General features: G+C 40.5%; 1 protein-coding gene across 1 annotated transcript in view; it reads left to right on the plus strand.

Annotated features, from left to right (window-relative positions):
* Positions 1-21,889, plus strand: part of SPG11 (SPG11 vesicle trafficking associated, spatacsin) — a 2,547,571-nt gene that overhangs the window by 1,888,171 nt on the left and 637,511 nt on the right. Inside the window, exon 31 of the mRNA XM_044077700.1 lies at positions 2,403-2,536. Coding sequence (XP_043933635.1) covers positions 2,403-2,536 — 134 coding nt within the window. The remainder of the gene's footprint in view (positions 1-2,402; positions 2,537-21,889) is intronic.

The following is a 21,889-nucleotide window of genomic DNA, read 5'->3' on the forward strand; positions in this document are numbered from 1 at the left end:
CTTATTTTCTTGTCTGAAACTCAAGCTTCAGTGGTGGATTCAAGACAAATCTCTCAATCCAGGCATTCCTTTCCAGCCTCCTGCTCCATCTCAGGAGCTCTTTACAGATGCTTCTTATCAGTGGTGGGGGGTTACTTCAGGCAGCATGAGGGTTCAGGGTCTCCTCTTCAGCTGATGGAATCACATCAACATCAAAGAAATGTGGACACATATTCTTACTGTCCAGACCTTTCATTCCCTTTAGTCCCTAGCCCATTTAAGGGTCTCTACAGACAACGTAACAGTCATGTGGTACATAAGGTGAGGGGCACAAGGTTCCTATCTTCTCTGCAGACTAGGTCATGTATCTAGCTACCAATATGTAGGTTTCTCTGCAGGCAGTTTACACTTCTAAAGAACAAAACATGGTGGCAGACTACCTGAGCTGGTCCAGGGAACACGCCCATGAATGGATGCTTCACATAGAGGTATTTCTGGACATAGTTATCAGTGGAGTATTCTTCAAGTGCATCTCTTTGCCTCCCCTCTGCACAGACAGCTTCCACACTTCTATTCCAAGTCCTCTGGCTTGAAGGGTGGACATGATGCCTTTTTCACGAAAGTAGATGATCCTTTATGCTTTCTTCCATCTTCATTTTCCCAGACTCTTGGACAAGAACAAACAGGACTCTCCAAAAGTCTTGTTGGTAATTTCCTTTTGGTCCAGACAGCATTAGTTCCCCGTCCTTTATCATCTGGCTAGAGGCAATCATCACACATTATCTCACTGGATGGATCTTCTCACACAACACAAGGGGTTTCTCTTTCACCCTCATCTACTCACTCCTCAATTCATGCTTTCGGTGATATGGTTTTAAATCCTTTTTGATACCATTTCTCTGAGGACATGCTGAAGTTCCTTCAGGAGGCCAGAAAACCCAGTACCAGAAAATCATATATATACAAATGGAAGATATTTACTGTTTGGTGTCTTAAACTTCAGTAAGATCCTTTCTTTGTGGGGGCTCCTTTGGTTCTGTCTTACTTGTGTGAACTGCTTCATGCTGGCTTGGCATATTCCTCTGTTAAAGCTCACTTGTCAGCAATCTCTGCTTGTCTGCATTTGATTCTACCATAAGTCTGTCATGTTGAGGTTAAACAATTCCTAAAAGGCATTCTCCACATCAGAACTCCAAGCAAACCAATTCCCACTTCTTGGGACCTTTATTTTGTTCTTGAAAAATTGACCCAGGCTCCTTTTGAGGCTGCTGCTTCTCTGCAACATTGCACCAAGAAAACTGTTTTACTGGTTGCCTTCACTTCTGCCTAGAGAGTGTCTGAACTCCAAGCCTTGATGGTGGTTTCTTCTTTCTTGATTTTTCATAGGGACAGGTGTCTATGCATACAAATCCTTCCTTTATGACCAGGTGTTCAAGGAGTTGTCCCTTAATCAGGCTATTCAGCCTCGTTCCTTTTTTCATTCTCTGTACTCTATTAATGAAAAGGTTCTAGCACCTTTGAATATTCATATAGAGCTCAGTTATTATCTAGATAAGATCTAGATATTTTTTAGATAAGACAAAAAAGTACGTAAATCTTAGCGACTTTTTGATTCTTTTCATTCCAGGACATTGGGTTTGGCTTTTTCTGAACCAACCATCGCCTCCTGGATTTCAAAAGCCATTTACTTTTATCTGTTTGTGTGTTTATTTATTTAATATTTGTTGACCAGGAAAGTCCGACTTGAACAGAGCCTATTTTCACTGGAAGCCCAGGGAGAAATGCTGCAGACGCATGTCTTTGGAATGTGGGAGGAAACAGGAGTAGCTGGAGGAATCCCACAAGAATGCAGGGAGGACATGCAGACTCCACACAGAAGGCACCCCAGCCGAGAATCGAGCCAGAAAACCCCTTACTGCGAGGTGACAACGTTAGCCACTGCAACACTGTGTAGCCCTTAATAAAAAATAAATAAATCAGTATATGTCTACATTGTGGCTAAAACGTGTGAAGAATGCATTAGGCATTTTTTTCCCACAGGATAGTTGCCGTTATTGCTAAGGTTGATTTTAATTGTTTAATAAATGTATCTTTGTTCATTATATTTGAGTTAAATACTGTGTTGAACATGTCTATTTGCATGCCAGTCCTCTCTTTGTATACATGTTTCCATGCCTTTCTAAATGGGTCAATTTAGATTTTAAACCTGCGAACAGAACTTATTTCCCTCATCTGAATAGCAAACAAAACAGATTTAACAATTACTCTTAGTATTACTTGAAAGTGAAATACTTTTTTTTTTTTTTTTTTTTGCTAGCATATTTGGCAAAGTAAATGCCAAAAGCCTGAATGGTTAGCTTGTGATAACACTGACTATACTATACAAATGTAACTGTTTTTTTTTTTTTCAAATCTCATTTTAGGTACGCAATCATCATTTGTGGTGGCTCAGAATCCAGGAGACAAAGTTGTTAAACATCTGCAGATTCTTACTGAGGAGTGCATCCATGGAACCAGCTACTGCAGACAGGTCCTCAGTTTATACGAGCTCTCGCAGGCATGTGTTGCTCTTTTCCTTTGTTTACCCTGTGACAGTTTAATTCTCCTTATTATTAGAACTTGGCATATGGTAATTTTAGTCACCGAATGGTTATCATGACAAATGGTGTCTTCTTTTTAAACAAAAAACATCTTTATTGAATTATCACTTATGACATAGGCAATCATACATTTATATAAATGAAAACAAACCATATTGACATATTTTCAGTTGCAAACATTATACATCACATGTAATCTTCCTCCAAGGCATTATTCTGCATGTCTTTTTCCCACAAGTCCCACTATTTTTTTTTGTATGTAATTTGTTCCTACCATTTTGTAAGGGTGCTATTTCCAGTTCTTTTATCTCTGTTACTGTATTCACTACTTCCAATATGGTAGGCTTAGACTTTGATTTCCATTTTCTAGTAACTGATTTTTTGGCAGCCACCAGAGTTAAACTCAGCAAGGCTTTACTGTGTCTGGGCAATTCAGACCTTGCATTACAGCTCAAAAAATAATGTCATTAGTTACACCAATTTGCTTACCCAGTATTTCTGACAAGAGTAGTCTGCAGGGAATTTTTAAAGCATGCCAACTCATTACACTCCCAAAAATATGCCCCCAATTACCTCATTATTCCCCATCACACCTCCAGCATTTGCAGTCCATCTGAGGAAATTTATTTGGAGTCTGCCTGTTATACATATGCAAACACTTCCAAGCAAAAATCCTAACTATTCTAGACTTATATTTGGGAGCCATACATATGTCCTCCCTTTGTTTCTTTATGAATTGTTTATCCAATAAATCTCCAATCCTTTCTAACCTTCACTGATTGATTCCTGTAGTTATCATGCAATATTTTATATGCCCTACTAATTATCCCTTTTTAACAGCAACTTCTGTTCAAGATTCAACTAAAAACAATGCCAGTGCTGGTCTTTCAGTTATGATCCTCCCCCATTCCTTTCCCTTTGCCTCTGATATCAGTCCTTGATAGTGAAAGCAATCTCTAGCTTGCAATCCAAATATATCCATGGCCTCTTCCCATTCTTTTACCTTTCCATCTCTAATTATTTGTTCCCAGTACCTTGCTTCATTTGCCAGTTTTCTCCAGTAAATTCCAGACCCCTCTTCCCTACTCTCTGTACCCCTAATTGTAGTCATCCAATTAGCAGACTCTTGTCTCCATTTCCATGTTGGCTTAGTTCTTAGAATAATTTCTGCTGTAATATTCTGCATGGCTATTGTTATTTCCCTAAGGATATGAATTCAAAATCCCAGTCTTTCCTTGTTTCCTGAGCCCCCCCCCCCCCTCGTTTCAGCATCATCCCTTTCCACTTTGAATTATAGCTGTCTGCTTGTGTTATGCACAGGTGCCTTAACTGTGTAGCTATGAAATGTCAATCAGGTAATCCCAAACTACATTCTATTGGAAGGATAAACTTATCCCACTTGACTCATACCCTGTCTGCCTCCCTTCAACTCTTTATTAATTGCTATCCACAGCTTATCCTCGGGGTAATAAAATGCGCTTGAATGGTTTATAAAACTAAAGGGACCAAGGGGACTAAAAACATTTTCACTGCCTGTATTTTGCTATCCATATCCATGAAACAGAGCTTCCAGTTTCTCAGTTTTTGTATTATCTTTTGTTTAGACTGTTCCCACATATCTTTAGCTGACATGTCAAAGTCACTGTTCTGTTAAGGGTATGGTGTAGTTTCCTGGCATTCTGGAAAAGAAGTATAGATGTTTTCTTTTTTTTTTTTTTTTTTTTCACATTATGCATAACTAGTTCAATGTGCTGCCTCTCCACTAAACCATATAGATCCATATCTATCAGTTCTGGCAACATTTTCACCATTCTTTTAGTCATTATAGAGAAAAACACTTCATAGTCATGGTTTAGAATTGAAATGGGCTTATATGAAGCTGGATCTGATGGGTCTTTACTATCTTTTGGTATTATAGCCACTAAAGCTTTCTTCCAGGAAGCTGGTGCTTCTTCTCATTTTAAAAACTTTTAAACAAAACCCTTATCAATTTCTTCCCTTCTAGCTTCCAAACCTGGAGACTTTCTTACATCTCTTTGTATCCTAACTGTTCGTAACTGAGCCTCATCTATCTCTAACCTTGGCATATTTAATTCTTCAATAAACATTCCATTTGTACTTTTTCTTGATTTCCACATTTCTTTGCTTTATACAGATTTTCATAAAATTTCCGAAATATTTCTAATACCTCTACATGATCTGTGGTTATTTTCCTTTTTATAGGCTTCCTAAGCTCGGTAACAACCCTTTCTAATTTCTTTTGCCTGAGACATTGTACTAAAAGCTTTTTGTGTTCTGGAGTTAATATCCACAAACAGTTGTTTAACAGCAATCTTTCTAAACTGATGCATATTATCCAGGTAGTCCTTATTTTTTAGCACTCTGCTGTTGCACCTCTTCTTCTGTGAGATTTTCCTTATTCTGCAATACTTTAACCTTTGTCATTACCTCTAAATAATTATTTCTTAACCATATCTCTTTTTCTTTTATTTCTATCCTGTTTTTAAAATCCACTTTCATTTTATCCCACTCCTTAGCTGTATTTTTTGAAGAAATGTCTGTTTCCTAATAACTCCCAAATAATTTCCACTACCCATTCCTTAAATTCCTCTCTGATACCTTACATTTTTATTCTAGTTATTATTGGTGCATGGTCTGAAGTACTTATTGGATGTGTATCAAAACTTTCAATTAAATGTACATGTTTCTATAAAAATATAATTTCTGCCTAGCCTAGCCCAGTTTTTGTATCTTGGAGAATAATGTCAATTCTCTCTCTGTGCTCCTGCTGCTGAATTTATATCTTCCATACCAAATATTTTCATATTTTTTTTGTTGTATTTTCTCATCTAGGCTCCCCATATAGATCCCTACTGTTGCAAATCAAATTCCGGTGCCCACCTATAAATAATATTCCAATCTGAAACCTGAATATTGCTCCCAGAATCTTCTTAAGCTGCATTGTAGCAGTTTTAGTTGGGGTATAAATGCATGCCAGCATAATCCTCCTCCCTTGTCGGTAGTCCCTTACTACTACAATCTGCTGTGATCATCTTTTTTTTCCCCACTTCTATCACTGTTGGAGCTCCTCTAGCAATTAATGTAAGTACTCCTTTCTTACTTTGCCCCAGGTATTCCCCTGAATGACTATCCTGAAAACCTTTCTTTATCAAATTCACATGTTCAGTTACTCCCCTTTTACCTTTTCGAAGATTTTCTGTTGAATAACCATTTTTAAGTCATTTCTTTATCAAATTCAAACCAAGCAGAAACTTCACAGTGTGGAAGGTGTGAAATTCACTCCTTGAAATTTGTTATACACCTAGTTGACTATTAAAAATCAAACTTTAAAATATGTACTACAAAGTAATAAAGTAAAATAGTAGCTAGTCCGCAGTTGAGTTAAGAAAGGAATATCCTTTATTGAAGCACACAAACAAGCAATCCTAGTTGAGTATAATGAAAAACATTAAACACATTCATTATTTATATGTAATCAGGTTATTTAGAGCAAGGGACTGGTTACAGAGGGTGATTCTGTTATGGGCAATAAAAGCATTTAACTCGTTCCTTTAACCAAGTTCCCCTTTCCCCTTGACACCATAGTCTAAACTGAGGCTTTGCTACCTTAGAACTGAAACTAAAAAGCTAGAGACAAAATACATAGTGTAAGACCAGATTATATAATTTATTAATCCAAACTTTATTAAGAAACCAATTCACTAACAAAATGATTAATTAAATAACAAAAAGATCTACTACTAGACATCTGTCAGAGTAACTATTAGTAACTTATAAAGTAAAACACTTTTAACAAAGATTGCTTTCATACCAAATAAATACTTCTTCAGGTTTGTGTGTAAAAAAAACATATAATATTAATGAGCATGTGAATAAATCTATAAGTGAATTCCTAACTAGGCTGAAAAACATAGCTGTAATTGCTAAGGTGGAAGTATGTTAAAAATAAAGCATTAAAGCCCTGGGGTCTGTTCAAGTATGGCATCTAAGAAAGCACTTGAGTTAAAGGAATAAAAGAATCAGAAAACACTGCCAATGTCAGTTATTTTCATTGTACAATATTTACAATGTTTGATATTTGTTTATAACAGTATTAGCATGTAACTTCAGCATTAATCAGTCCCGTATCAGACTTTTAATAGTCTTTTAAACTGTGGGGCATTTTTCTGAGTTCTAGTTTATGGTGCAGTAATAATTAAGCCCCAGTTTTCTAAAAGAGTTCAGTTTCAGCTGCCACAGTAGTTCATGTTTTTCTAAACGATTAGGGATGTCTCCTTCCAGTTCCAAAAGGTCAACACAATCACTAATTTGAAATTTAAAGCCAGTGTGTTTTTGTGAAGCTGCAGGTGCTGAACTAGTGCATTTTTCTTGCAGTTAGCTCTAATTTGGGGAAGATGGCCAGAAATCCTTCTTTTAAGTCTGTTTTGCATTTTCCCCACATAAAATGCTTCACCGTCATTGCAACTTGCCCTGTAAACCACCTGCTTTGAGTTGCAGTCACCTCCTGCATTGACTTTAATCAGTTTATTTAAATAAGGGCAGAAAAACATGTCTCCCTTCTATATGTGCTGACAAAAAAAAAGTTGGCTTCACACTTATTGGTGCATGTATCCAGTGGTCTGGGCCCTACCTTCAACCCAACTCCTGATGTTTCTGGCTTTGTTATATACAAAAGAAGGAACTTCTCCAAGGATGTCCATTAGATGTGAGCTTTCAGTAATTATGGCCCAGTTCTCTCTAATAACATTAATGATGCTGTGATAGTCAATAGTAAAGGTCAAGATACAACTGTCTTTAGATTTATTCCATATATTTCTTTAAAACCCTCCTATAATGACTATTAAGTGCTAGTGAATTTGTTCTTTTTAGTTCAAATATAGGTTCCAGAATGCTTCTTAACATATTGCTTTCATATCCCCTCACTAAAAAAATCATTTTCAAGATCATTTAGGTTCTTAAGGAAGGGTTCTATTTTCATGGTGATCCTGGCCAACCTGTAGCCCTGGGACTTAACATTATATTCTATCCTAGTGAGATAAAGACTCTTATTATGTAGCAGGAGATTTACTTTGATAGGTTTTTTTGTAAAGATTTGTATGCATTTTTACCTTGGTCCAAGTCTTCAGTAATCTGCATATCTAAGAAGACTGCTGAAGTGGTGAAATGTAGAAAGCTGGTGATTTGATTCAGATAGTTGATAAAATGTTCTAATTTAGCACCATCTCCTTTCCACACAATAAAGTTGTCATCAATAAAGTGCAGATACACTGTGATATGTTGCATGTATTCTCTGTTGTTAAAACATAATCCTCCTCCCGCTTGCCTAGGGCTATGTTGGCTAGGCTAAGGGCCATAGCTGCCCCCATGACTATACCAGTCTTTTGTTTATAGTAATTTGCATTAAACATAAAACATTTTGTAGCTAAGCACCTTATTTAAAAGTTATCAAATTCACAAGCTCAGTTCTTTCCAAATATGTCTCCTATAGCATAGCTATTTGTAGTATGCATTTCTTAATATAATTCACTGCTCTCTTGCTTATACCTGAGAGAGTATTCATATTCAGAGATTAAAAACTTAGAAAGATTAGAAAGTGTTACCTTTTTGGTAAGAAGTTATTATTCCTAACTGTTATATCCAAGTAATTTTTTATATGTCCAGCTTCAGCTTGTGTGTTACTTGCATATTCTAATGTTAAGTAGGTTGATCTTTTATACAGACATTTCTTGTCATATCAGTTTGAACCTATGTCATCTTTTACAAATCTCTTTGTTTTAATAAAAACCCTCAAACAAAATATCAAACACACCCAGAACACCTTCATAACCTGTTAACACAATACAAACAAACAAAACTATGTGCATCTTCAAAAAATTATGTTTACCCCTCCTAATAGGAACAATTATCCCAGACTGAGAGCTACACTCACAGGCTTTAAGTGACCTTTAGTTAAGGTTATCCATGCTAAGATGCATGTTACCACCTGTGCTTCTACTTGCACTGAGTACTGTCTGATTTTGTCTTGTATTTATTCCTATTCCAGATGTAGAAAACAACTTGAATGCTTTCAGAAAGCATTATATTTTAGCCATTGAAAGAAAAAATGTTCTGTTTTTGCCCTCATATCAGTTTGTCTCCATAGAAACATGAAATCCAGATACACAGTTGCTTACAGCTACAAGCTTCTTGTGTAGCACTGTGAACATTTATTTGTTAAAGGAAAACTTTCCTTACATTCAGTATTCTCTTATTTGCTTGCTACCATTTTAAAACTTGTTATATTAAGCCAAGGGCCTTAATCCAATCATTCCCCTTTGTAAAAGTATGAACAAGTGTATCACTTTTACTTATATCATGGTTTGTATACTTTTAGAACCCATCCCTTACTTACCTCAGCAACCCAAAACAATAGTGTATTATCTTAAACTTGCTTTTGTCAATGCTTTCTTCTCTTTTTATTTTGTAGTGCGTACATTTCTTAGAACTAAAGAAGAAATAATATGAGAAAAACAGGAGGTGCGCCTTCACTTTACTATCCCTCTGGCACATAAAAAATAACTGAAAATGCTATACTTTGTAACAGGCAGTGTACATTATGCTTTATAAAATTAGTGTTAAGAAAAATGTTTTACTTATGATTGCCTCTAAATGTATCGTTATGAGCACTAAAACTAGTCATCCTACATTAAGAAGGCCCTCCTGCATCCCTGTGGTAGAATTGTGCATCCTGGGACCCATTTGAGTTGGGGGTTGTTGGACTAAGACTCAGTTTTGGGCTTTCCCATTGGTTAGTTTATATTAAAACTGTAACTTTGCTTGTATTTAATCACTGCTGTTACACGGATTTGCTCTCAGTTTGGCGGAGCTGCTCTGAGTTTGGCGACCTTAGCCAGAGACCTGGAGTGAATCTGAATCTGAACTATATCCAAGTTATACACTGTATTCAACAAAATATAAGTATATTCTAAGCTTGCATTGCACTTTTTTTAACTAATTATTGCTTCATTTTTTGCTGATGTTCATCGTGCATACAGCTGCAGTCATAACAGATGGGTTATTCTGCCGTCAGGCGGGTCCTCGGTCGGCCGAATTCCAAAGTCTAGGTCCAGCGTCGGTTGTCGTCGCTTCTTCCCTGACGTCAATACGACAGGGGTATAAAAGAACCAGCCGACGCCATTTTCTTCAGTCTTTCTTGCCGCGCGGTGCCCGAAGCAGAAGCAGTTCACAAGTGCCGGTCGGACAGCTCCTGAAATTACGAAAATTTTGCAACCGAAGTCTTCTTGAAAGCTAAGTACCCCGTTGGGGAAACTTTTCTTGCTTCAGACCAATGTCAGACAAAGTTAATAATTGTATTTCTTGTGGGAAGCAAATACTGCATAAGGATTTCCATTCCCTCTGTATTCCTGGTTTAGGCCCAGACCACGACGTCTCGGTCTGTCGTTTTTGTGCTACCTTCAACAAACACACCATTAAGCATCGGGCGGAGTTCACCCAGCATTATTTTGGCAAAACATTTAACTATATTATGTCATCGGATACTCCGACTCCAGTTTTGTCTAAAAAGCGCAAAGATAAGGACCGACACACGAGGTCCGTGGCCTCTTCTGACACCACGCCAAAGCTGACTCCACGTGGCTCAGTTCTCAGCGAGGTGCCTCCACAGCCCCTGACTACTGACGACACTTCATTGGCGGTGTCTCCTGTGCCCGAGGTCGCAGGCTCCTTGGCCCACACCCCGACTACAGATACCGAAGCCAGTCTTGGCGGTGAATCTCAAAACGTGGACAGGTCCACCTCCTCTCAAGGTGTCTTCAGACCTTCCTCTTCTTTTTCCATCAAGGCTTTCACTAAGTCTAAAGCAGCCATGCATTCTAAGAGGCAAGCTTCACAGGGACCATCTCCAGGCCCCATGCCCAAAAAACAGATGCTTAAAATGGCTGAGGATTTAATTACTCTTATCAGGGGTTCTCAACCCCCCCCCCCCGGACAAAGGGCCCAGAATGGAGGAAGAATCCCCCTCCTCTAATCAGGGCTTCATTATTTCAGATAATGATGATCAGGAACATTCTTACTCCCCTTTTGAAGACTCTGATGCAGAGGAGTCCATTCCCTCTGTATCCCCCCAGAGGATTACTCATTTGGGGAAACTTTGCATACCTTAAGAGAACACTTCCACTGGGAAGGCCAAGATTATTCAGATTCCAAGAAAAGGCTTAGGAAATTTCTCTTGCTACCTCAGCACAGGCCTCTGGCTATACCTCCTGTCTTGGACATACTAGATGATGTGTACTCGGAGGCCTGCCTTAACCCGGATTCTCTACCTCCAGCCCCAGTCAAGCCTGACAGGTACTACAGGGTTCCTGACTCACACCAATTTCTATACAAAAGCCATGCTGCTGACCCAGAAACCATCTCACAGGGCCCCAAGGGAATTAAGGCCTCCACTGCTAAAAATCCATTACCTTCCGAGAGAGATTCCAGATCCTTAGAAAGGTGGGGAAAAAAGGTATATACCTTGGCTACCTTAACCATGAGGGCAATAAACTGTCAGTTCCATATGCTAAAGTACCAACAGTTTTTGTTATCACAATTGAAAAGTAAAATGTCACAACCTGAACAACCAGACTTGAAGGAGTTGCAGGATTTGATGCATAGTGCAGAACAAGTGGGTAAACATACCTTACAAATGTGGTTTTGATGCTCTAGAGGCCTCATGTAGAGCTGCTGTTACAGGATCAGTCATATGTAGACATGCCTGGCTCAAGGAACAAACCTTGCCAGATCATGTCAAAGCTAAATTACTAGATGCCCCTCTACAAAAGGATGTATTATTTGGTGCTAATGCTGAGGAGGTATTAAGGAAAATGGAGGAAAAGGCTAAATCAATGCAAACTGTGAAAGATTTTCTACAGGTACAACCCCCACATTTCAGTAGAAATTGGCCTTCCAAAAATTGGTCCTTTCCAGCCACGGATAGACCCCAAAGAGGTAGATGCAGGCGCCCGAGGGGCAGGGGGCAATCCCAAGGATCGTTTAGAGGCAGACAATGGCAAGCTCCTACACAAAGAGGTGGTGAGGATAACTCGCAACCATTCAGAAAGCAAGCCCAATGACTTTCCCCTTTGCATGCCAAGCAAGACTCTAATGGCAGCACCTTTAGGCGGAAAACTGGCATTATTTTCAAAAAAAATGGCATATTGTCACAAAAGACAAATGGATCCTGAACATTATAAACAGAGGCTACAGATTCCATTTTCACACCCTTCCAAAAATGAGAGGCATGCCAAACCTGCCACACAATCAAAGGGCAGAGGCACAAAGACAAATTACAGATCTCATAGACATGAAAGCTATTCAAGAGGTACCTATGCATGAACAAGGTCAAGGTTTTTATTCCAGACTATTCCTGGTACCAAGGAAGGGAAAAGATTGGAGACCTATTTTGGACCTATCCATCCTAAACACATTTCTACTCGTGCCAAAATTCAAGATGCTCACTCTACAGCAGCTTCTTCCCATGCTGGGCAAGGAGTCTTGGCTGGTAACATTGGACCTCAAGGAGGCATACCTGCATGTCCCAATCAGACAAAATTGCAGAAGATACCTCAGATTTCTTGCAGGTTCAACCCATTACCAATTCTCTGCATTGCCCTTTGGCTTATCTACTGCGCCCAGAGTATTCACGAAATGCCTGGCATCAGTAATTGCCTACTGCAGACTTCAAGGGATACAAATATACCCCTATTTGGACGACTGCCTGATCCAAGCGGACAGCAAGCGCATTCTTCTGAAACATCTGGCTTATGTAATAATGTTGTTGAATTCTCTGGGATACACAGTCAACAAAAAGAAATCAAGGCTAATACCCTCTCGGAAAATAATTTTCCTGGGTGCCAACTTGGACACAAACACCCAGATGACCTACCTCACGCCAGAGAAGCAGGAGCAACTAACTCAATACTTCAGAGCACTAGCAAATTGCACCAGGCTGACTGCAAGGAAAATCCTGCAGGCTCTGGGATTCATGGCATCTTGCATCTTACTAATCCCATGTGCAAAGCTGCATATGAGGAAACTTCAATGGTACCTGAAAAACCTATGGTCTCAACACAGCCACAGTTTGGAAACAATAATACCACTAATTCCATATCTTCAAAAGGAATTTCTGTGGTGGGCTCAAGCATGCCAAACAAACACAGGTCTTCCATTCAGCAAGCCTCAAGCAAATCAAGTCATCACAGCAGATGCCTCGGACTACGCCTGGGGGCGCACATGACAGATCGGAGGATTCAGGGCAAATGGTCCCAAAAAGAAAAGCACATTCACATCAATCAAAAGGAAATGCTAGCAGTAATAAATGCTATTATAGCTTTCAAAGACGTTCTGCAACCAGGCCAACTATTGATAAGAACGGACAACACCACAGTAATGTGGTACATAAACAAACAGGGAGGAACACATTCATACCCCCTATGCAGACTGGCCATGTCACTTTGGAACATGGCCATGGACTTACAAATCGAACTACAAGCACAGTACTTGCCAGGCAAGGAAAGCACGCTGGCAGACAACCTAAGCAGAAATATGACAGATCCACATGAAAGGAGGTTGCATCCTCAAGTTTTTACAGAGATAATCCAAGCATGGGGAAGGCCAGACATAGACCTCTTTGCCTCCCACAAAAATCACCAATTGACAAAATTCTGCTCAAGGATTTTTCATCCAAAGGCCTGGAGAGTGGACGCTCTTTCTTTCAGTTGGACATCAATGACAGTTTATGCCTTCCCACCTTTTCCTCTGCTGCCCAAAGTTCTATTGAAAACCAGAGCAGACAGACCAAAGATGATTCTCATTGCTCCAGACTGGCCAAGACAACACTGGTACCCACTCCTGGGGAGCCTGACGCATTCCCCACCATGGACCCTGCCTGTAATGCCTCTTCTCCTGACTCAGCACAGCTTCAAAACTCTTCGCAGTCAGCTAAAAACACTCAATCTAGCCACATGGAAGATTCCTTAGCATCACAACAGACCCTACTCTCCAAGGAGGTGCAGGATGTCATTTTGGAGGCCAGAAGGCCGTCTACTAGAAAAGCTTACTCCGCAAAATGGAAACGGTTTTGTGTCTGGAATGAGAAAAAGGGCCAGGATCCTGGAAAACTAAATTTACCTCAAATATTACAGTATCTAGCTGAGCTGCTAAGCAGTGGACTTTCATTCTCCTCCATCAAAATCCATGCCTCAGCCATTTCTGCAGAATACAACACTGATCCACCCTTATTCTCTCACCCCCTCTTAAGACAGTTCCTCAGAGGGGCTAAGAATCTAAAACCCCCAAGGAAACAACCAATACCTGCTTGGGATTTCAATTTCATTCTGGAAAAATTGACTTTGCCTCCTTTTGAGCCAACTGCCTCATCAGATTTGCAATATTTGTCCTGGAAAACAGCTTTCCTTCTGGCTATTACCTCAGCTCGTAGAGTTTCAGAACTACAAGCTCTCATGGCTGTGCAGCTTTTTATCATCTTCCATCAGGACAGAGTTTCATTACGAACCAACCCGTCCTTTATGCCAAAAGTGGTATCCAGGGTAGCTTTGAATCAGGCCATACACTTACCTACCTTTTATCCTAATCCTCAAAACCAAGGGGAGAGATTACTACATTCCTTGGACATCCACAGACAACTGCATTATTATTTGGACAGAACAAAGCCTTTCAGAAAATCAGAACAGCTCTTTGTGTCCTATGCTATAGGAGCTCAAGGAAAGCCAATTTCCAAACAGGCAATCTCAAAATGGATAGCCCACTGCATACGCTTTTGCTATCTTTTCATGGCAAAACTGTACCTACAGGCATCAGATCTCACTCCACAAGGGCCACGGCTACCTCTGCAGCCTTTCTCAGAGGAGTTCCTACCAAGGATATTTTAGAAGCAGCCACTTGGAGTTCTGTGCATACCTTCTCCAAGCACTACCACCTTCCTCTATACTCCATATCTAGAGCGGGCTTTGCCACTGCAGTCTTGCAGGGCATTCTGGCTCCTCCTAGTTCCACCTAGTGCCTACCACCCCTTTCTTAGCTTTGGGGTTCTACCCATCTGTTATGACTGCAGCTGTATGCACGATGAACATAGTACAGTTTTGTACCTACCATAAATGTAGATGTTCGAGTGCTAATACAGCTGCAGTCCAGGTTTCCCTCCCATCTTCCCCTCTTGGGACAGGCCTATTGGCTAACATATCCTCATGCTACCAGATTGGGGTATTCATTCATGATGTATTTGCTTGCACTACTGTATTCTGATTATATGGCATTGCTTTATTACACAAATTTATGTATTGCCTTCCTTCTGGGGGCACCTGACATCTGGGGCAAGAAAAAATGAAGAAAATGGCGTTGGCTGGTTCTTTTATACCCCTGTCGCATTGACGTCAGGGAAGAAGCGACGACAACCGACGCCGGACCTAGACTTTGGAATTCGTCCGACCGAGGACCCGCCTGACGGCAGGAGAATGCATCTGTTATGACTGCAGCTGTATTAGCACTCGAACATCTACATTTATGGTAGGTACAAAACTGTACTTTCTGCTGCTGTGACTATTTTTTTCTGCACTTTGAATTTTTAGTATTTCTGCATTTTATAGCATAGGCTAGATTCAGACTTGCTGAATCCTAGCTGTTTGGTATTTATTGAGCACGAAAACCAGCCATGCTACATTAAGAAGGCCCTCCTTGTACCCTTGTGGCAGAAGTGTGCAGCTCAGGGCCCATTGGTTAGTTTGTGTTAAAACTGTTTAACTTTGCTTGTATTTAAGCACTGCATTTGCATGCAACTGTGCACTGCTCAACAGAGTTTAGCGCTGCCGTGTATAGATTCAAATGCTTATAAACACAATTTTTACATTGATATCAGCTGGAGAACCTTCCCTAGCCCCTCTGCGCGCAATGCAGTTGTGCATTGCTACCCAACAAGCAAGTTGGCTATGTATTCTGAGGTGCTGATGCAGTCTTTCACCCTTAGCACTCCAGAGAATAGCCACATTTATTAGTCTCACAAGCAAACTCTGATCCATCTAGCCCATCCCCACTAGTTACAATATATACCTGCCATAATGGATGGACAGTTTCCCACCATTTCTCTAGCCAACCTGATTGACATGGGCATCCTGAAGCAATGTAGCAATTGCCTTACGTATACTGACAACTACTTGCTCCTAACAAACAAATACAGTATGTGAGAGATGTGACTATACCATGAAATTGTAACCAGTCCTCTCACATAACAATAAACAAGACATACAAGAGGTTGTCAGCACAGATAACTCACCTCTCACACAAGATAAAAGGTCAAGACACACAAACACACATATGCAGAGATACTCACCAAGAGCCTACCAAAAGACCAGAGACCTCCTAAGCGCAAGCAACATATGTGTACTGATACATGAACAGAATCCACAACTACACATAACACACATATTAGTGTCTCAACAATTAAGCCCCTAAGGCAAAACACCTCAAACCTAATGTTCTGATTATAGGTGACTCAGTAGTGAGACACACAGATGTCCACCTCACCAGGTTGAACAAAAAGGTCACGGTCAGCTGCCAGGATCCATCAAGTCACACATGTGCTCAAATTGCTCAGCAACAATTACTGATATGACTTTGTCATAATACATGTTGGTGTGAATGACCTGAGACGTACCTCTCTGGACTATTTGAAGAGAGGCATGACTGAACTCTGATTTTGTGTCCCACACAGATATGTCCCTAGCCCTAAGCAGCATTCTACCTTCACCTAGGATGATGCCACAATACAGACAAAAAATTATTGATTTCAATAATTGGCTTAGCTTCTAGTGTCATTCCATGGGGATCCAGTATTTGTCTGCCTGGGAAGATCTGGTAGACAGTCCACATTGCTTTGCCAGAGTTGGCCTTCACCTGTCTCTTCAAGGCTTTCGGATACTGGCAAAGACGCTTGCCTCCCCCATGGTGCCTTTTTTTAGGCAGTGGCCAAACAACAAAACTTCTGACGTAAAGAAATCCACTAAAGACAAACTTGGGGTCATGCTGCATAATGCTAGGAGCTTAAACAGTAAATTGCACACCCTGTAAGCACACCTCACCTTGGAAGATGCTGAAGTTTGTGCAGTCACTGAGACTTGGTTCAAGGCTGCTGAGAGTGTCCCAGCTGGGCAAGTCTACAATGCCTTTCACACATTTAGACCCCCCAGAAAGAGCTTGAAAGAACCAAAGGTGGAGTTGTATCCATCTTACTTGCATCCAAATACACCTTGAAAATGGTGAAACAGTGTGACACTCTTGAGCTACTCCAGGTCCAGTTAATTATAGGTAAAATACCCCTCCACATCATCGCTAGCTACAAGTCTGTCACCATGAACCAGGAGAAGCATACCGCCTACCTGAACTTGTTAAAGTCACTCATACACAGCCAAACACCTTGGTCGTGGGAGATTTCACCTCTCCTTACATCGATTGGGCATCTTACATAAGCACAAACACAATTGCTATGAGGTTCCTGGACTTTAATTTAGATGCCCAGGAACAGTTGGTCTGCACCCCTACAAGGGACTAAAATGTCCTGGATGTAGTGCTCACCAACATGGGTGTTCACTGCACTTCCTCCCTGTGTTGCCCTCCCTGGTAAAGTCAGAACATAAAGCTGTTTTGTTTGAAGTAAAGATCAAACTGACACCCCCATAGAAGTAAAAAAAAAAAAAAAGAAAAGAAAAATGTCTCTAAAGTAAACTATTGCCTACTAAGCGATGGGATAAAAAGTTTCAAAGCCCCTGCCAATGTAGCAACAATGACTCCTACGGAGAGGAATCCACAAATGCCCTGTATAGCCACTTAAACAAATGCATGGACTCCGGTGTACCTAACAGGATTAAAACCAGGTCTTCCCGTAAAAACAAGCCACCCTAGTGGGCTGTAAGTATAAATAAGTTATACAGCAAAAGAAAGAAATTGATATCTGGGAAGAGGAGGAAACTTGCTCAACAGAGGAAGAATACCATCCACAGCTTGAACAAGCAAATCAGATATCTTAAGTTCTCTAAGGCTGGCTACAAGGCTAAATTAGCATCCCTAGCTAAAGACAATCATAAGGCATTCTTTAACTACATCAGAAGCCTAAAAGCTGTGTGCCAAACTTATAGTGGATGGGACCATTCACACTGAACCTGAGGAAATTGCCAACCTGCTAGCCAACAGATTTGGCAATAAATTCACCCCCTGTCTGCGCCAGACATATACCCCAAAGCATTCTTGACACCAGTCCTATACCAAGTATCTCCAAATAATAGGTCAAACAAGCAGTCTCCAAGGCCAAAAGCACAGTCTCTGTGGGACCTGATAACATCCCAGGCTGCTTATTAAACAATCTAAAACAAAATGTAGCAGAACCACTCAGCACTTTCTTTAACCATAGCCTGAGAACTGGCTTTATCCCGGCAGAGTAGAGAACTGCAACAGTAATCCCCTTGCATAAAGGGGGGCCCATCAACTGACCCTGAGAACTCTCAACCCATAAGCCTAACCAGCCTCATCTGCAAGGCCATGAAAAGAATTGTCATGGACCTTATCCACAAGGACATAGGTGACCTTCAAACTCTTGACCCGACCCAGTTTGGTTTCAACAAAGGTAAATGTTGCTTATTAAACCTAGTGGACTTCTTTGAGAATGTCACCAAAGCCCTGGATGAGGGCAGAACAGTACATATTTGCCTATCTTGATTTAGCCAAGGCCTGTGACACAATCCCTCATTTAGGTAACAGAGAAACTCTCCCAGCTGGAGATTAACTTGTACATTACTGATGGGTAACCAACTGGCTCACCCACAGAATGCATACTGTCAAAGTTGGGGAGTTCACCTCCACCGGTAACCCAGTTATAAGTGGTGTACCACAGTGATCTGTGTTGGGTTGTCTACTGTATGGAATCTATTTCTCTGAAGTCCAGGTGAATGTAGATGGCCTGTGGCTTACCAGGTGTGCAGATGACTATAAACTGGGTGCAATCATAGAGTCCCCCAATGATGTTATATTACAGAAAGGGCTGACACAGACCATGATTGGTGCCAAACTTAGAGACTAAAACCCAACACAAAAAATGTCTCATTATCCCCTTTGGCAAAGTAGTAGTCCCAGGTAATTATGACATAGATACCACTCCTCTAAGCTCAAACTCAGTGGTGCAAAACTTGGGAACACAGGTTGATAACAATCTAAACTTCAATCACCATGTGTCCATAGTGGTAAGAAAAGCAGTCTGCATTGCACATCTCATAAATAAAGGCATCATATCCAAGACCAGGGAGGTTATAGCTCTGCTGTACTTGACCCTTAAAACACCACTAATTGAGTACAGTGCTCCTTCTGTATGTACCTTACCAGACACCTTCAGCAACTGGAGAGACCACAGAGGTTTCTAACCAAGAGAATCCAGGCCTCCAAAACATGACATACATGGAAAGTCTGAAACCCTGTCACTGTACTCTATACTCTGTATCATACAGGCTGCTGAGAGGCAACCTGTACCTGGCCAACTGAGCAATCTCGGGCCCTGTCCTAATGAAAATGCACATCCGCAAATCAAATGGGACAAGAATAATTCACTCCAGGGATCTCAACCTAGCCTGTGACATTAACAGAGCATGCTGGAGAGACAGATGCATCTCACAGCAATTGCCGCTCCTCTGGAATAAGCAGAGCTCCTCAATGACCCTATTTAAGTGCTACCTTGACAACTGGATGGACCGTAAATTCACCCCAGTAGTGACACATATGCCCCTCATGGATAGGGCAGTAGGTGCTGATCGCAGAATTGCTCTATCATCAATGGCCATCTAACTATGGTCAGTAAGGGTACTCTGTTTTTTACACAGCTAGGCCTATAAAGGCCTTAGGGCCAATTAGGCTAGTAACCTCCTATGGACATATGAATTTCGGTCTCTGGTTCATTTCCAACATACTCCTGGTTCTTCTAGTCATCTCCTGTGTTTTTGTCTCTCAAGCATTTTCCTTTGGAACGTTGAAAAGGGTTTCACAAGCAAAGTCTATGAGCTTTATTATCTAAGAATAAGAAATATATTGGCTTCTGTTTGCTTGTGTACTTTTTGTTGGACAAATTTTTGTATTTCCTCCTTAGCATATTCTGCATCAAAAATGACTTTGTTCCTCCAGGAAAAAAATATTCTGAAGATAGCTGGGTACAGCAGCTTGAGTCTCACAAAACTGCCTCTCGACATTCCCTGATTGCTGGAATAAATTTTATCCTCTTCTACCTGGTGTACCACGAGTAACCATTTTCCAGAAACACTCTGCATGTTTCCAACTTTAACTATGTTGTCCTTCTGCCACAGTTTTATTAAAATCAGCTCTTTCTGCTGGTAGGATTGCATCTTTACTGTTACAGGTCTCTACTGCTTTCTCATAGCCAGGTTTGGAGTACACACACAATGTACCATTTGAATTAATAACTCCTGCTGTGGAATACCAGTGCAGTTGCTTATTTGTGCTTTCATAAAACTAATATAGCCTGTTCCTTCCAATTTCTCTGGTACAGCAGAAAATTTGGGGTTTTCCCTACATGCTCTGTCTTCTAATTCTAATGTTTTTTGAAACATCTTTTCTTGAGCAGTCTCATACTCAGCCATGCTTTTCTTCATGCAGACCTCTGATTTTTGCAATTTTATCAGCTCATCTGAATGTCTTTTTAAAGTTTCTTCCATTTTTTTCCTGCCTTTTGTTATTTGATTTGGTATACTCCTTCAGTGTTTCATTTATTTCAATCAGCTCTGAGCACTTTTGATTCTTGTAGATTGCTGAAAGACATGTCTTGCACCAAATCTGAAGCTTTTTTGCTGAGCAGCTGCAGGAGTCTTCCTAGCCAGTGTTTTCTCCTCATCCTTTGTGGTTAATTATCTTTCAGGATCCCTGAATTTCTTCTTTGCTGGCAAACAGGCAGTGCATTTAGTAGCTAGTAACTGAAGTTTACCCATAAAGAAAAATTCACTGGCTGTGTTTTTTGTTTCTGTTTTTACACTGGGAGAGCTGAAGTTAAGCTGTTATTCAGTGTGCACTTGTCTTGGAAGTCCCATGACAAATGGTGTCTTCACAATTAAGCTGACCACCAAGAAAATTCTTTATTAAAATTTGAAGGCATGCACGAGTTTAATGTTTTGAAATTGTATCCGGTAATTTTCTTTTTGAAAAATTTGCATCACCTTGTTAAAATGACAGTATTCAGTTATGGTTATAAAATATTGTTTGAGGAGCTGTTAACTTTAAAAAAAATATAAGTACTCTGCAGCTAAAATAAGTTGCTCGGTGTTCATTAATCTTTCTCTCACTGCAGCTTAGAAAGAAGTCTTGTGATCTGATGTTGTCGTCTTCATTCCTCCTCATGATAGTGTCTGGGATCCGACCCTCGGATGCAGCTGAGCCACATTTTCCAGACTTGGATCTGACTCTTGAGCTTCTCCCTCTTACCCATAACGCACTACATCCACCCAAGCACCTCAAATCTTGTTTGCCACTTCAGTGTCTAGACGTGGATCTCTGCACTCTTGAGCTCTATTTGCCTTCCTCAGGAAAGTCAGGATAGTGATAACTTCTGTATATCATTGGTGTTGTAAGTGACCTCCCTCTTCTTAGCTCTTAAAACATTTAATGTGTGTGTGCATGTGAGCATTTCTCTGTGCTGTGCTTATTCCTGTCGGGGGAAAAAAAAAAAAAGTTAGATTTGCCTAGTTTTTCTAGTTAAAATTTACAATTAAAGGAAACGTAGAGTTATAGTCTTGTTCCATTTAAAGTTTAAGGGTAGTTACCCTTTTTTTTTTTTTTCCAGCTCTTAACCTCTTGTTTGAGTGTCCATTGGCTTTGGGAATATCGTGTCTGACAGACCTTCCCCCAGCTTTAAGCAATGCAGTACTTGTGGGCATAAAATCCCCAATCAAGATGCCCACAAAGAGTGCGTGTGTTGCTTAGGTGCAGACCATCTTAAAGCAAAATGTGTATTCTGTGCTTCCTTTAATCCATGGACCCTAGCAGACAGATGTAACAAGTTGATACTGAGGGTCTTCTTCCATCTTCAGCTCCTGAGGCTCAGACCGCTTACTTATCTTCAACTTCCTCTTCTGCAAAAGCAACAAAAAAGAGGTCTCTCCCTGCGAGATCCTTTGGAACCGAAAGCTAAGTCCAGGAAGACTTGGGATCTGACCCCCTCAGATCCAAAGAAAATGTCTACCCCGTTGGCTCCA

Source organism: Protopterus annectens, chromosome 7.part0, assembly GCF_019279795.1.
Source record: "Protopterus annectens isolate FY-2018-M chromosome 7.part0, PAN1.0, whole genome shotgun sequence".
NCBI classification, from domain to species: domain Eukaryota; kingdom Metazoa; phylum Chordata; order Ceratodontiformes; family Protopteridae; genus Protopterus; species Protopterus annectens.